This window comes from Pleurodeles waltl, chromosome 9 (genome assembly GCF_031143425.1).
Source record: "Pleurodeles waltl isolate 20211129_DDA chromosome 9, aPleWal1.hap1.20221129, whole genome shotgun sequence".
Taxonomy (NCBI): Eukaryota; Metazoa; Chordata; class Amphibia; order Caudata; family Salamandridae; genus Pleurodeles; species Pleurodeles waltl.
Window position 1 is genome coordinate 537,604,006 of NC_090448.1, and position 14,681 is coordinate 537,618,686.

Here is a 14,681-nt window from a genome sequence, read left to right on the forward strand (position 1 = left end):
GATGATGACAATTTGATGATGGGACATGACAGTCTTTAGAAGCATAAGGAGGCTGGTACATTGAGCAAGCAATTGGGAAGGTCTCCAAAGTCTGCCAAGAGGACAGAGAAAAAATATATATGCATGTTTCCTGTGATAAATCTTCTTGCTATTGGTTATATGGTGCTAAACTGCTCCTCAGATAGGCTAAGAGGAGATGGGTATCTTGTGGGGAAAAAACATTGATTTATTGCATGAGGATATGTTTGATCCTCTTTTGATTCAACATGGTCTGTGTCCTCAATTTTTTCCAACATGCCATGTTGTGGAGAATGTGGAAAATTGAATAAGAAAGCAGATACTGAAAGAGGAGTGAACAAGAATGGTGCCAGAGTGCCCTAGGCCATACCTGAATTGGACGGCAGAGTTTTAGCTTTCCTGAATAGGTGTGAAAAAGCCCTAGAAAGGGTCTTGAGAAAGGCTAAAGACCTGCCAAGACCATCTTATGGGTGCCTTAGTACAATTAACAGGTAATTTTACTTGACAGAGAAAGCTTGTGTAACAGTCCATTTAGAATGATGCAAAGTTAAGGCAGTGGTTCCAAAGAGCAGTGAAACTGTTAGGGCAATTTTGATTCAAAGGCCCAGGTGTACTTTAATGAAGACAGATACAGTCTATGACAAAATTTGAAGGTGGGTCAGACATACAAGGCTTTTTGTTTGGAGCTGACTTTTTGAAAGATTTTCCTAAATGTGTGTGTACAGTTAATATCATACTGAACATTTTAAATGAGGTCTTTGTTGATGCAAGGTGAACACAGGCCTCCTTCCCCCCACCCAGTCAATACCGACTCATTACCCAAGCGTCTTTCATGCAGGAGTACAGATCCTTCAATGATCAACAGTAGTCATTGTTCTTTCCACAATGTGAGAGAAGAAGATTAAGTGGTGCAAGAAGCGAGCAGCGAACATGGACAGTTGCTGATATCTTGAATGCCAGATTTGTGTATTCATATAGAATGAGAATGCAGACTTAACCAGTTTTTGGGGAGACAAGACAGAACTCTAGGCTTTGGAAACAGTTCTGGGTTACCACAGGTTTCACAGGAATTTGGTTGCAGGGCAGTCAACTGAGAGAATTAGTATTCAGCAAGGTAGAGCAATAGCAGGTGAATCTAGAGATGCAAGAGTTGCGCGAGAAAGGGGCTACTGCTTTATATCACAACTGCGAGAAGTGTTGTATGAGCAACATTTTCATGGTCAGGAAAAATGGCAAAGATCTGAGATAGGTCATAAATCTGAGGAGTTTGAATGACTAGGTTGTATATTTCCATTTAGAAATGGGTGAAATCCCTCTTTTGAGAAATGTGTTAAAGTAAGGAAACTGATTAACCAGGTTAGACTTGAAATATGAAAATCCAATGTTTCCAGTGTGCAAGGAAGTTCATGATTCCCTTCAGGGTCACTGGGGTGGAAAGTTATGAAAATTTACAAGCCTCTAATTCGGTCTGGCTTCCACACCATGGTGCATTACAAAGGTGAGGAGATTGGTGGCGATGTGGTTAAGATCCTACAGGACACATCTGATTTATTTTTTATATGGCATTTTGATTATGGTTCAAAAGAAAAAGAGGCTAGAAAGACACAGAGATATTTGATCCATGTTGAACCAGAAAGCCTAAAGTTTGATTCCATCGTAGAGACAAAGGTTCTAGGGTTTGTACTGCAAACAGTAGGAATTCTGAGGTTACCGAGAGGAAAACCTGAAAAAGATAGAGAGAGAAATATGCGATTTTGTTGAGATCATTGGCAAGAACAATTTGTCTACTCTCTTTGTTGATACAAGCAGTATTTACAGGACATTTACATTATTGTGCACTCCAGAGGTCCAAAGGTTTGCACTAAAGTTTGGTGAAAAGGGTATTCAGAGAAGGATCCAAAGAATCAGACAGCTGAAGCAGAGGTAAACTTGCAGTCTGTGACTATGAAGCTTGGAATGGTTGGGTGATTTTTGAAGACTCACCTTAGTTGGTAATAGAATCGGATGTGAGTTTGGAGTGTTGGAGTGCATTTTGTGGAGAGAGTATGTAGAAGGTGGTCAGAAAGAAAGAAAACTACGCGAACAGACTGTTTGAATTACTGGATGAATGATTTCCAATCAGGAGTCTGATCAACACAGGATGAGATATAAATGTGCTCAAGAGGAACAACATTTCTTCTGTCAGGTATGTCAACAGATAAGCTAGACCTTGAACGAAGATATTATCAGTGGTGGTGAATGAGTTCTATGAGTTTAGCTTATACAGAGTCTGAGGGTGCGGGGACAGGATATTCAAGGGTTGGTGAACTGGGCTGCAAATCAGAATTCATGCGATTTCCAAGACTCAAACAATTGACACTTGAAGAGGGATATTTTCTTAGGAATTCAGAGTTTGTGTTTGTCCTTTGAAGACAGATTTGTTTAAGGATAGATTGAATACCCAGAAGGCACGACTCCTCAGTTGATACCCTGACCTGCTGACACACCGATTTACTGCTTTTGTGAAGTACTGGAGTGGGAAGGGCCCCTATGCTTTTCCTCCATTTTAATGATTCTATGAATATAAATTGACCTCAGGATATGCTCTGAGATTTTAGTAGTGGAAACTCCGCACATCACAAGCATGCTTTCTTTTGATAATGGAGTCGATAGGAGACTACTAATTGTTGGTGCTGTTGTTCCCAGACTTACTATTCTTCAGCTGGTGGCTTGGGGGATTTAATGAGATTGTGGCAGGGGCCAGGCCTTTTTGAGGCAGCTTAGGGACTTGTTAGAGAAGCTTGGGCTTGATGAATGTCAACAGCACAAACTGGCTTTGAGTAAATGGGACAGTTAGTGTATGGAATTTGACAAGAATCACGTTTCAGCTACAATGGTAAAGTGGATGAAATTTTTGGTGGCATTAGTTGAGCAGGGTTCAGCACATAAAGCAGTAAAATGTTATACCTCTGCCATTTCAGCTGGTCATGATGGAAAACTTAGTGGTAGGGCAGAATGTCTCAGCATGGATGTTGATGCGAAGTGTGCATGTTCCAAAACCTCCTATGCTGAAATAAAATTCCCTTTGGGATGTAAATTTGGTTTTGAGAAGGCTGAATAGATGGGAATCGAATGAGAGGAGATTGCTGAGAAAATCAGCAAATTAAGTTAGCAATACTGCATTCATTGGTCACATTTATCAGAGTGTATGATGGGAAAAGCATTGGATGTGACATCTAGGAGTTACCAGCCTCAGCCTTGTTTTTATTTTAAAAGCAGAAAAGACTGTCTACAAGTATGTTGTATCCATATTTTCTTGATGAGAGTTTGTGTGTTGTAAGGTGTTTGAATGAATGTGCAAGGAGTACTGTGAGTCAGAGAAGAAATTCAGTGTCAGATGTTTTCCTTTGAGCTTTTCAAGCTGGTGTCTTTGCCTACATTTATGTGAAATAGTTGATCAAGTAATCAGGTGTGGATGTCTCTGGTGATTATTCCATAGGACGTGCTGTGGCAAGGAAAGCATACCTCATAGGAGGTGCGTGGAGTAACATTTTGCGATCTGCAATTTGGTCGGGTGGTTCTGTTTATAAAATGGTCTAGTGCTTCTCTTTATAAAATATTTTATTTCAAATCAACTGTGACTAGCAAAAAAAATGTTATGGCAAGGTTTTGAAGTGGCATAATAATGGTCTCTGTGTCTAGCCATAAAATTCGGATTTTCCACAGCATGGCAGGAATTTAAGACACAATTTTATTAAAGACAAGGTGGCTAATTTTATCTCACCTTGAACTTTAATTTGTTCTTAGTAGTTTTCATATTGTTTTTCAAGAACTTCATTGGAATGGAATGGAATCAGCTAAAGGAGGTTGAGCTTCTTTACTTCGTAGATGGAATATTCTGTAGACAAGTCTGAAGGACAAATCGTTGCCACAAGCAATAAAAGAAATAAGACGGGTGGCTGTTCTGACGTTTTATAAAGGTCAGAATATTAGTTAAGAGTTCTGGAATATACTGAAGTGTTTGCTGCTGCATGAGTGGAAAAAATAAAAGGACATGGCATAATATTGGCTTCTGCGTCTAATACAATTGTAATTTTCTTGTGCTAGTATGGAAAAGCAGAAGTCTTCTGTACTAAAAACTTTGACAGTCCTGTTTTTCCCTTCGTTATTCATCATCCTGAAGAGTCCTCATAATGTATAAACTCCGAAAAAATAAATACCTGCAAGATGTTAAACTCACACAGTCTACAAGAACTACATAAATAGTTCTTCTATCCAAATATGTCCATACGTCATTAAAAATTGACATTTTACTTTTCCCATACCATTTATAGCTATATTAGTCCCAAAATCCACTTGATAATGGACTCAAACATTTCTTTCAATGCAACACTAGTCCCTGTAGCTATGTTCTCCTCACGTCACTAAGTCACTCATATACATTCTGATTATAGTCAAATTATCAGTTAACTTGGCAAATCCGATTACTACTTCAAAAGACAGAGGACATTGTGTGCTCGAGTAAGCACCTAATTTATAAGGAATTATTGCATAGATTTAATCTAGCTTTGCACTCTGTTTATGTTAACTGCTTTTTCATGAAACAACTTATTTTCAATAACTTTACTTGTAATATTTGCAAACATTTTATCAGATTAAAACATTTTCATATATAACCTAGTACTAAAACTCTTTTTCTTGATGTCTGATTCTGCCAGTTTACTGACATACTGAAAAGATCCAACAAAACTGTAGTATTTGTTTTTCGTAGCGCACTGTACAAAACTAGGTGGTGTTGCTGTTTGTCAAAATATTACTCTATGGTGCTACAGACAGGTATCAAATTTCAAGAGGTGAAATGTCAGGTACCTGGCATCATTTGGGGGATTGAACGGTTCAAGTACAAACACCTATGTAAGCAAAGGGAAACAGTCAGATGGGCTTTCATTGTAAATTGCCCTCTAGCCTGGGCAATTGCCTGGTCAGGTGATGGATCTCGTTGATTGTGTGAGACGCAGCAGGTAAAGTTGTCATGTGTTCATTTTCACACCCTACTTGGGCACACATATTTTAGCTTAGGCCTGTGGCATGTGCCCTTTTACCCAGATATATGCTCTAATTACAATTATTCTTTTTAGTTCAGCCTGCTTTTACAGCGGGGATGTTTCATTTTGCCTAATCAGTTGTGATTCTGCAAAAGCTTTATTATTTTTGTGCACAACATTTCAACATGTACTTCTTCCCAAGACTGACAAGAACAGTACATGATAGTGCATTTAGTATTGTTTCCACAAGAGTATGTAAACAGTCCGACACTTTGGCACATACTCATGTCAGGCATATTTCACAGAATATAAACATGTTTCTCATACAAAAAAACACCATACACGTCAGGGAAAGGGAGGGAGGTCATTTCAGCCAGAGTACCTAGCCACACCACTGTATGCTATTTCACTGCTGACCTCAGCCCTGTCTCTGCAACCAGCTAAGGAGGCAGCAGGGAGACCCCTGATCCCAGGTAATGGGGGAGGGTCTTTCTCTCATGTACTAAGTACAGACAGATTGAGCTATCACTGCTACGCTTTTGCTAGAAGCTAAGTGTTAGGTAAGATTCCATTAAGTAGGATTCCATTCCACATGTTTATTCCAAAATGCTTGGGTTGTTTGTTTTCTTCTCACTGATCATAACAATCCTGTTCTTGTTATGTCTTATTGCCCTAATGATTGCAGCTTATATATTTTACTGTAGATTGCAGTCTTTTCAATAAATGCATTGAAAGCCTTCCTGCATCTTTTCTCTGGCCTACGTGTGGGTGTATGAGACCTTTTACCAACAAGGGAAAAGGGTGAGATTTTTCAACCACGACTTCCCTGAGAGGTCACAGAGTGTCATGGGTGAGGCTGCCACAGACAAACTTTGCTTTCTATGTTTGGGTGAGGTGCTGCTAGCTAGCCGAAAGCGACTGGCGAACAGCTGTCAAGACAGTGTGGGATTGACTCAGTCACCCACAAGCGGTGGTGCTGCCACCCTGAATCCAGCAGTCTTATTACAATAATGAACACCTACGACAGAGTAGGGTTGTTTGGTGAGACAGGTGGTCAAAAGGATTTGTAAGAGCATGAGTTAACTCCTTAATATATTTTTTAAAGGGGAACAATATGTAGCATGCATGCTGGGATACAGTATTCCTAAAGCACAGCCATACCACTCTCAATGAGCAACCTGTAGAGCCAAGTGTTGCAGTAATCAACTTGGACCCCTATCGTGGCTCTGGTGAAGACCACCAACTTAACATATAAAACTCTCATTCATTTAAAGATATGCAGATGACATGTAACTGAGTTAACCGCTTAACTGATCTGACCTACAGTACTTATGATTCAAATAAACCCTTTATGGTTTCAGTTTAGAGAATGTTTGGATGTTAAATTGTAAATAAGTGGATACTGGTCTCCTTACATGCTGCAGCGTAGAAACTCGATCTCTGAATTGTTTAGACTTAAACTAACTCATCCAAAGCTACATATCCTTATATGTTGAAGAAGGATAAATCTGCAAGTGGATCCCCCAAGCAGTGATCAACTGGATGTCATCCACATCGGTAGGAAAACTTTCACCCAGATAACTTAACAGACCATGCTGCAATTCTACATTTAGTAGCAATGGTGAAAGGCATGAACCTTTACAATACCAGTGACATCACAAACCATTCAGAAGTAATACCTGCCTGAGGGACACAACCTCAAAATCCCTAAGGAATGCACAATACCATTCTAAGCCCTTGGCTGATAAACCAGCCAGTATGACCAATAGCTTGCCCTTGGAGCACGATGCAGTCCAGAGTGTTTAAGGCTACAGAAAGATCCAACTGGATCAATTACAGTAGTTTCCCAGTGTCTAAAATCTACAATGGACTATTGCGTGCATCAGTACGTGCTGTCCCTATGTACCTCTCCAGGGGTAGAAACCACACGTTTGGCTGCTTAGATTGACATTAACATCGAGGTAGGCCTAAAATTGTGCATTTGCACATTTAAACAGAATACGTAGGTCTAGATCAATGCAGTCTCTAGCTAATCCTTATTACTTTGCTCCGACCCCAACCACACCTCTAGACTTCTTACTATAACGATGTCAAAGTTAAGAACAGTTTACTGTTTCTTTTGTGTTCAAGGAAGTACTTCACAGCGTAATTTCTGTCAGGAATTACTTTATTTCTTTACTCATTTCTCTTCACATAAAAATATAAAGAAAATGTACATCAGGTGTTTCTACTCCCTATCACTACAACGGTGTAAACATGTGCAAAAGTCAAATAACAGCTGTGTTAAAATGATTTTAATATTATCCCCCAAAATACACACCCGAATGGCATAGTTACTAAACGGGAGACCGAATGGTAAAACCCATTAAGGACAGTAAATGAGGACAGTTAATTTGCAACCTATCATTTTGCAAGTCAAAACCAGTATAACAAAACATGGTTAATTTGTGATTGTAAAAAAGAAAGATTAATAGGTGATTGTTACAAAATTTAATTAGTACTTATTTAAGAATTCTAGAAATAATCATTTCCGATTCTAAAGAAAAACAAACCATTCATTCCAACCAACAATCTCAATTTTTTCTTCAAAAAAATATATTAATAGAGTTACATAAAAGGAAAAAAATCCTTCACAAAGTAATAATTTGCCCTTAGAGTTTGAATGAAAAGACAGTTAGGAAAAAATGACAAGTTACTATCCCTTAAATATTGCGATAACATAAACGTTGTTAGAGGGTAATCAAGTAACTCGAAATTTTTACGACCAGTCAGTCCAGGCGCTAGTTACTGGCACCGACACCGCCTCGTGCTGTCACTGAACAGATTTTCAGAACTCAGAATCTGTTCCTGGTTTTAGCAACCAGTGGCAAAGACGCCAACACTGCTTCATAGATCATCTTAAAGTTGCACCTCCATTGACCAACCAATCATATCTGCTACCAAGCAAATCCCTCCATGACAAATCATTACTCGTAACTGTCGAGCTGAACACTTATAGGCAAATCTTCTTGGGATATCAGACGTTGGTGCGTTTTAATAGTGCAAGACTGGACACCAAGTCGCACCTTTTCCTCCGAAAATTGTATGCACAAGGTATTTATTTTGTTCTTTATTATGCCTCATCTACCTTTGGCTCCTCTAGAAAGAGTAACCAGCCTTTAAAACTATTTCAATTGTGATCGAATTTAGTGTTGTGAATAGGAAAGTTTTAATGCTGTTCGTCAAGTGCACCATTCAGAAGGAAACAGTGATCGACACCTCGCAAAGTTAACTGCTGGTGTTTCTGTGATTCGCAAACCATCGTGGAAAGTCGCTATGCAAACAATTTGGAAGTCCATTGGTTTCTGTTATGAGTCACGAGGTGCATAGACGGAGCCGTATAGGTTTTCGCTTTGAGGAGAGAGTGAATGTGGAAGCCGCCTCCTTGCCTTATCCTTTGGCTTTGAAGGTAAGGCAGTAATTGCAGAAATGGGAGCAATGATCGGTTCGGTTTCATGGTCCTCTGCAACATTTCCACTTGTAAGCAGAAAAAATGTCAATATGTAGTTCGATTTCAAAATACTTTTCAAGGTTTCCAGGACAAGAATCATAGCAACCAGCCCAATTAGTAGGTAACCTGCAAAAGACAAAATATAAATCTATTTAAGGAGCCAATTTGATTCTTCCACATGTACATTTTAGCCAAAATATACAGCACACTTGGCTTATATCAACACGTGCGTACAGGTCATGTTGGTAACTAATTGTTTTTTTTAAATTGCATAGTACCGAGATTACATAAATGCTTAGTAAATAAAAGCCACAAAAGTCCAAAACAATTTAAAAAACAAAAGATGAGTGTGTTTATATTAAGGAATGCAAATGCAGCTTCTCAAAAGTGAACTTAGTCATTGTTCTCTTTTTAACAAAACATGTCTGATGCAGAAGAGGTTGGAGGATAGGTGGGTATTCAATTTGTTAAAAGGAAGGATGGTGCCTGCTTAAGGTGGGACAAGCAGCCTTAGGCGGCATCTATAAGTGGTGCCTGCCTACTAGAACATGAGCAAAAACTGATTTCCAGTGGATGGGGAAAGCTCAAGCAGCAAAATTATGTTTGCCTCAACTTCCAAACATGTTTCGGACATTCCTGTTAATTAGTAATACTTACTTTAGAACGTTAGATAGACTAAGACCATTAACAACGTAAAGTTAAAGAATGGAGATAGAAACGTACATTCATAGCAGTCTGCCATCTTCAGGTCTACACCTTGCTGCTGAAAGAATCCATGACTACTCATCACCAGGACTGTCCAATGCCCAGTGATCACAGACCTTATGAAACATGCCTACCCTCTATCCACATTATTCTGACAATCTAACATGGTCCTCTTGACCATGATTTGAGGTGTCCGCACACAACCAAAACTATATTGTTATTGAGGAATTTTTCATACATGCCAGAAGACTGATGTACTGCTTGTATGTCTCATATTATTTACATCTTCTTCCCAAAGTTACACAGGTATTCATGCAATGATTTGTTACTGATTCGGGTCAGACGTTTTGCCAGCTTCTATAAGCACATATCACACATGGTTAACAATCTATACCTTAAATAACTATCAAAGTACTTATCCCATGGCCTGTACTGCATGTTATACCCCACTTGAAATACCCCTTTCAGCTGTGCTCAAACATGTAAAAAGCTATATTAAATGCAGGTTTCTCTATACTAAATAATATGCCACGGCAATAGAGGGTCTAGGACTTTTTGAGTCTGTATGTATGATTCCTAGTCACTACGTTATCAAGTGTATGTTCTATACTAGGCTTTTGTTGTGTAAGGTAAGTCTTCAATGTAACATTGTAGTACTACACTTGACAGCAACATGTACACATCAATGACGTATTAAATGTATTGTCAGTTGGAGGAGGCACACATTTCTTCATGGCTAATGAAAGCATGTACTTAACAGTGTCTGGCACCTTCAATTACGAAAAGGCATTGGCAAAGATAAAACTTCTGGTGTCGGTTGCCAGCCTTTTAGCTATGTCAATGCTTGCTTTGTTTTGTCATTGATTTTGAAGACGTTTATTGTTGGAGGAGCTGCCAGGCCCTTGTCCGTATAAAAGAAAACACTGGCTTAAAGCAACGTTTTTTGGTCTCAAATAGCACCCACATTGCTACAGTAGCCTCTGAAGGGAGCTACTTTGCGTGTGGATGTGGACCTTATGAAAAAGAAGACTACCGTCACTCAGAGTGAAGTTAGACAATTGCTGAAGTGGGCTGACCCACTGCCCCATGCTGTATGCTATAGTGGGTAGGTTTAAAATGTGAATGACAACAACAGACCCATGGATGAAGAGAGTTGTCGAAAACCCCTATAAGCATAAGTATGTTTCAATCCTGAAAGGACCATGATGGAGAGCTTAAACATAAACCCCCTGCTCAAACATCTTATCAGAAATGGTACTAAGTCACATAAAATCTCCTATTCAGCCGACTTCTCAGAGTATTAAAAACCTTAAAACACAAGATAATGAAAGAATTACCAAAACAGTGTTTGCTGCTCAATAAAGCTGCAGTGGAAATGGATGCTTCAAGCCAGAGGGTCTTTTTTTTTTACACAAAACATACTACCAGTTGGCTGAAAATGTTCAATAAGGAGTTGAAAGTCGCAAAGTCCAAGCATATCCCCAGTAGAATATTAATCTCCGTCTATTATAATGAGAATATAATGATTTAATTCTCAGACAACACACTGACTCAGTCTGACCAATGATTCAAGAACTCCCTACAAGAGCAGAAAAGGACTTTTATTTCAACACCCCTCCAATACACCCTCAGCCCATGAAGAACACATCCCCCTGTTGTCTACATCCCCACCCTCATGCAAACATGCACTCTTCCTATGGCCGTCTCTCTCCACACACAGATTCCAATGTTTCAATTGAACTGTAACCTCACTTTTCATATTGAGTCAAACAGAACCGTTCCCACAACTCCATGCGATAGCCTTAGTTGTCCTCTTACACCACATCATAAACTATATTGTTCACAATTCAAACCAGAACACACAGCCCTAAGCCCAGCATAATTATTTTCTTCTACCTGAACCTCCCCAGTACACATCTGTGCTACTGAACTAAGGCCACAAGCCAACTACCATTTTGCACCTCAGTCTATGAACTCCCAAAATATTAAGCGAAGCTGAACTCTCTCAGCCCCAAATTTAAATTCCTTGCTGATACATTTCTACTCTTGATCAACAACGTCTCTTCCTTCGAACTCATAACTATTATATCACTCCTCCAAACCAGAGCACCACCTGCTCTCAAAGACCATTATCCAGACCATCATTCCGCCCACACACTTTCACTAACTACATTTCCCACAATTAGGATCCACGCCCCAAAAAAGCCACTCAAGATCCCCCAGATTAATACATTGATTATCTCCTACTATGTAAGTTCAACCCTCTCTTTTCTGAAGCTAGGATTTCCATCATCACAAGAAACAGATACTTTCCCCAGCAATCCACCAGCAACTCAGTTAATCCAAAGAACCTCATTACAATTTTGCTTCAAACAACTGCCAACTTCATTGTGGAGAAATTCTATGTTGGGTGCCTACTGGACACCAGTGATCATAATCCAAACACAATCTCAAAATCCAGACATAAATGAATCACAGAATGAGGATGTATTATTCATTACAGAAATCTTGCGTACAGACTCATCTCAACCCAATCTTGACCTTCTCATTGTATCAGGTTACAAAATTATCCTAACACAGATCAAGAAGAATATAGAGGGAAGGGGTGGGGAGCAGTGACAACTATTCACAGAAACCTTCATTCAGTGTAAGCCTCTAAAAGAATTCTAACCAATCTTCCAAATGCTCACCTGTATTAGTAAAAACAATGAAACCGAAGGCTACTGGTTTACACACTATATAATACACACCAGTAGAAAACTCCATTTGTGGAACAAATTATAACGTTCGTTGCAGAAAATACGACCTCCACTTCTTCCCCCATAATCAAGAAGACTTCAGTCTCCAGTGAAGTAACCTGCTAGATTTTCTTGTAAACAAAAAAAAACGAATTATGCTTATTCAATAACGACCTGGAAAAATCCTTAGTCTCTACCCTTACAAAAACAGTAGACTGGATAATCTCGAAAAGTGTAAACAGTCATGATTGACTCTCCCTTCTAGACCACTTATTAATATACTTCTAACTTCTGTGCACTAAAACATCTTGTGGTCAACCCAAATGCCCAAAGTGGTGGATCAGAAACTTCAGTGACATTCACCTATACACCTTTGAAAAAAAAATTATGTGAACCCCAGCTGGCCCCGAACTCCTGAATAGCCACTCTCAACTCAGTCACGCTGGAGTTGGCAAACAAAATGGCACCTTTGAAACAAAAATATGTTAATGACAAATAAAAGTCAGGAAATGGTTTTTCAAAGTTTACTTTGAAGAGGAGAAAGCCCTCAGAATAAATTAATGTGCATGGCACAAAAATCCCTCAAAACTGAACCTAGTAACTTTACACAACAAAAACAAAAAAATCACAAATACATTATGGAAGCAAAGGTAGACTACATCACATTCAGTACTGACATCTCTAAAATCATTGGAGAAAAGCATTTTCAACCTCATCAGAAATCATACCAATCCAAGTGTAGCCCCAACTATCCCCCAAGCACCAGACAGTCCAGCAACCCATTCTTCAAATTCTTCTCTTCTACTCTTAAATCAAAACAATTAAGCTCTTTGGATTCCATACCTGACCCAATTTCAACCAAACAACTATCCTGCAAATCTCCAAATAAATGGTCTGCATTAAAGGAAACAATACACTTGATGTCATATTGGCTAACACCAACCTAAAATACTCCAATCACTGTTCAGATCCAATTCCTCCCCAAAATAAAGGGTCATAAGGGACTCTCTTTCACAAGAAATTGTCCCAGATAGTCTCAAAGTAGGTGAAGCTGCCCCCCTCATTAAAAATCTGAATGCTGAGCTGGAGGACCTGAATAATGTTTTGTTTGGCAGCCCATTTCCCATTAATGACTAAAGTCACAGAAAGATGCAGGGAGAAATGTCTGAAAATCTCAAAGAAAACAACCTGCTTGATCTTAACCAAATGATTTCAGAAATACTGAATCTGTTAGACTACATATAATTGTTGATGTTCTCACCTTCCTAGACAGTGGTGAATCCTGCCAGGTTGTTATCCTAGATATCTGCAGCATTTGACACACTCAAACACCTCTGCTAAAAATCCTGAATGAGCAGATGAGTATAGTAGGCAAATGTCTCCTCTTGCTTGATTCATAACAATCTGGCAAATGTCAACTCAACCCCCACGCTCTTAGAACAAGGAGCTGCCCAAAGCTCCATCCTCACCCCTCCCCCATTTCAACTTATACATGGAAGCTCTCCTGAGTAAATCTAAGATATTGTTCCTGTTATAAGCAGAAGATACGTAACTATACCTGAAGGTCTACTCTCCTGATGACAGCTACACTGGGAAGTTTGATGAAGGAGTTACAATCATGGATAACCAATTGTCACCTTAAACTGAACCCTCAGAAGATGGAATTGCTTCTGATCTCACCGCATCACAATATCACTACAATACAAGCATAGTGAGATGCATCAAACTTTCTCAACTGTAAGCCAATCACTGTGGAGGCAGATATCCCAAGGATTCTCCTTGGACAAGAATATATATGTACAGGCACACATCTCTGGTCTAGCAAGGAATGTGAGTTACCTTTAATTGGTTTCTGACTTCAATGGGCAGTGTGGCAGGTTTAATTTGCCTAGTTTAACATGTGCTTGTTCTGATTCTACCCTCGCTGACCCGGACATCATCACAATCACACAATCACATTGCCTGAGAGGATCTCCTAAACTTCCGCTTCTGGTGCTGCTGTTGCTCCCAGCCACCCGAAAGTGAAACTTTTCATCAGTTCCTCACAGAGGACGAAGTAAGAGCTTTACTGTAAAAGAGAAGCATTAGCATTCCTTCTACAATGGCGATAATCAAAGCACCGTTCGTAGGCGATGGACTACGTACAGGAGGATTGGAGTAAATCGCCGAGCTGCCGAGTGTTTTGCTGCTGTTGATCGCCGAGCTATCGAGCACCCGCCGAGCTCGGGCTGATGGTGTTGGTTTTTCCAGGTCCCGCCGCTGTGCATGGAGGGCGAAGCTTGGCAGTGAGAGGGGCGCCCTGGAGAGGCTCAGGCACCGGATCAAAGCGGGGAGCAGGGTAAGATCGAAGTGTGAACCAGAAATCCGCCTTACATTGCCTGTAACTGGGGTCTGCACCGTTCTGAGGCGGCAGTTACATGGGATGTCAGGGTGTGGTAATTCACTCTATCCACGAGCAAAGACTACTGTCCTCACATGTCACATGCTTCTCTGCCGCTCTCACCTCTGGAAGGTGGCACTTCTCAATTCCTAGAAGACCGTGTGACTGGGAGCTCTCTGTCCGCAAAGACAACACGACACGCTGTGAATAAGGAGGCGCTTCGTGGGTGGACCGCTGCCTGAACGGTGCTTTGCACGTCTGGACCTATGTACTTGTTTTTTCTTTAATTTTGGGAAGTTTGACTGGCTAAAGTAGGGCTGCACGGG

The 14,681-nt window shown here is 40.0% G+C and overlaps 1 protein-coding gene across 1 annotated transcript in view; it reads right to left on the bottom strand.

Annotated features, from left to right (window-relative positions):
* Nucleotides 1-7,202: 7,202 nt before the first annotated feature.
* LOC138259608 (potassium channel subfamily K member 1-like) overlaps nt 7,203-14,681 on the bottom strand; it is a 190,282-nt gene continuing 182,803 nt past the window's right edge. The window contains exon 3 of the mRNA XM_069207444.1: nt 7,203-8,658. Within this exon, the coding sequence (XP_069063545.1) occupies nt 8,390-8,658 (269 nt within the window). The 3' untranslated portion in view covers nt 7,203-8,389. The remainder of the gene's footprint in view (nt 8,659-14,681) is intronic.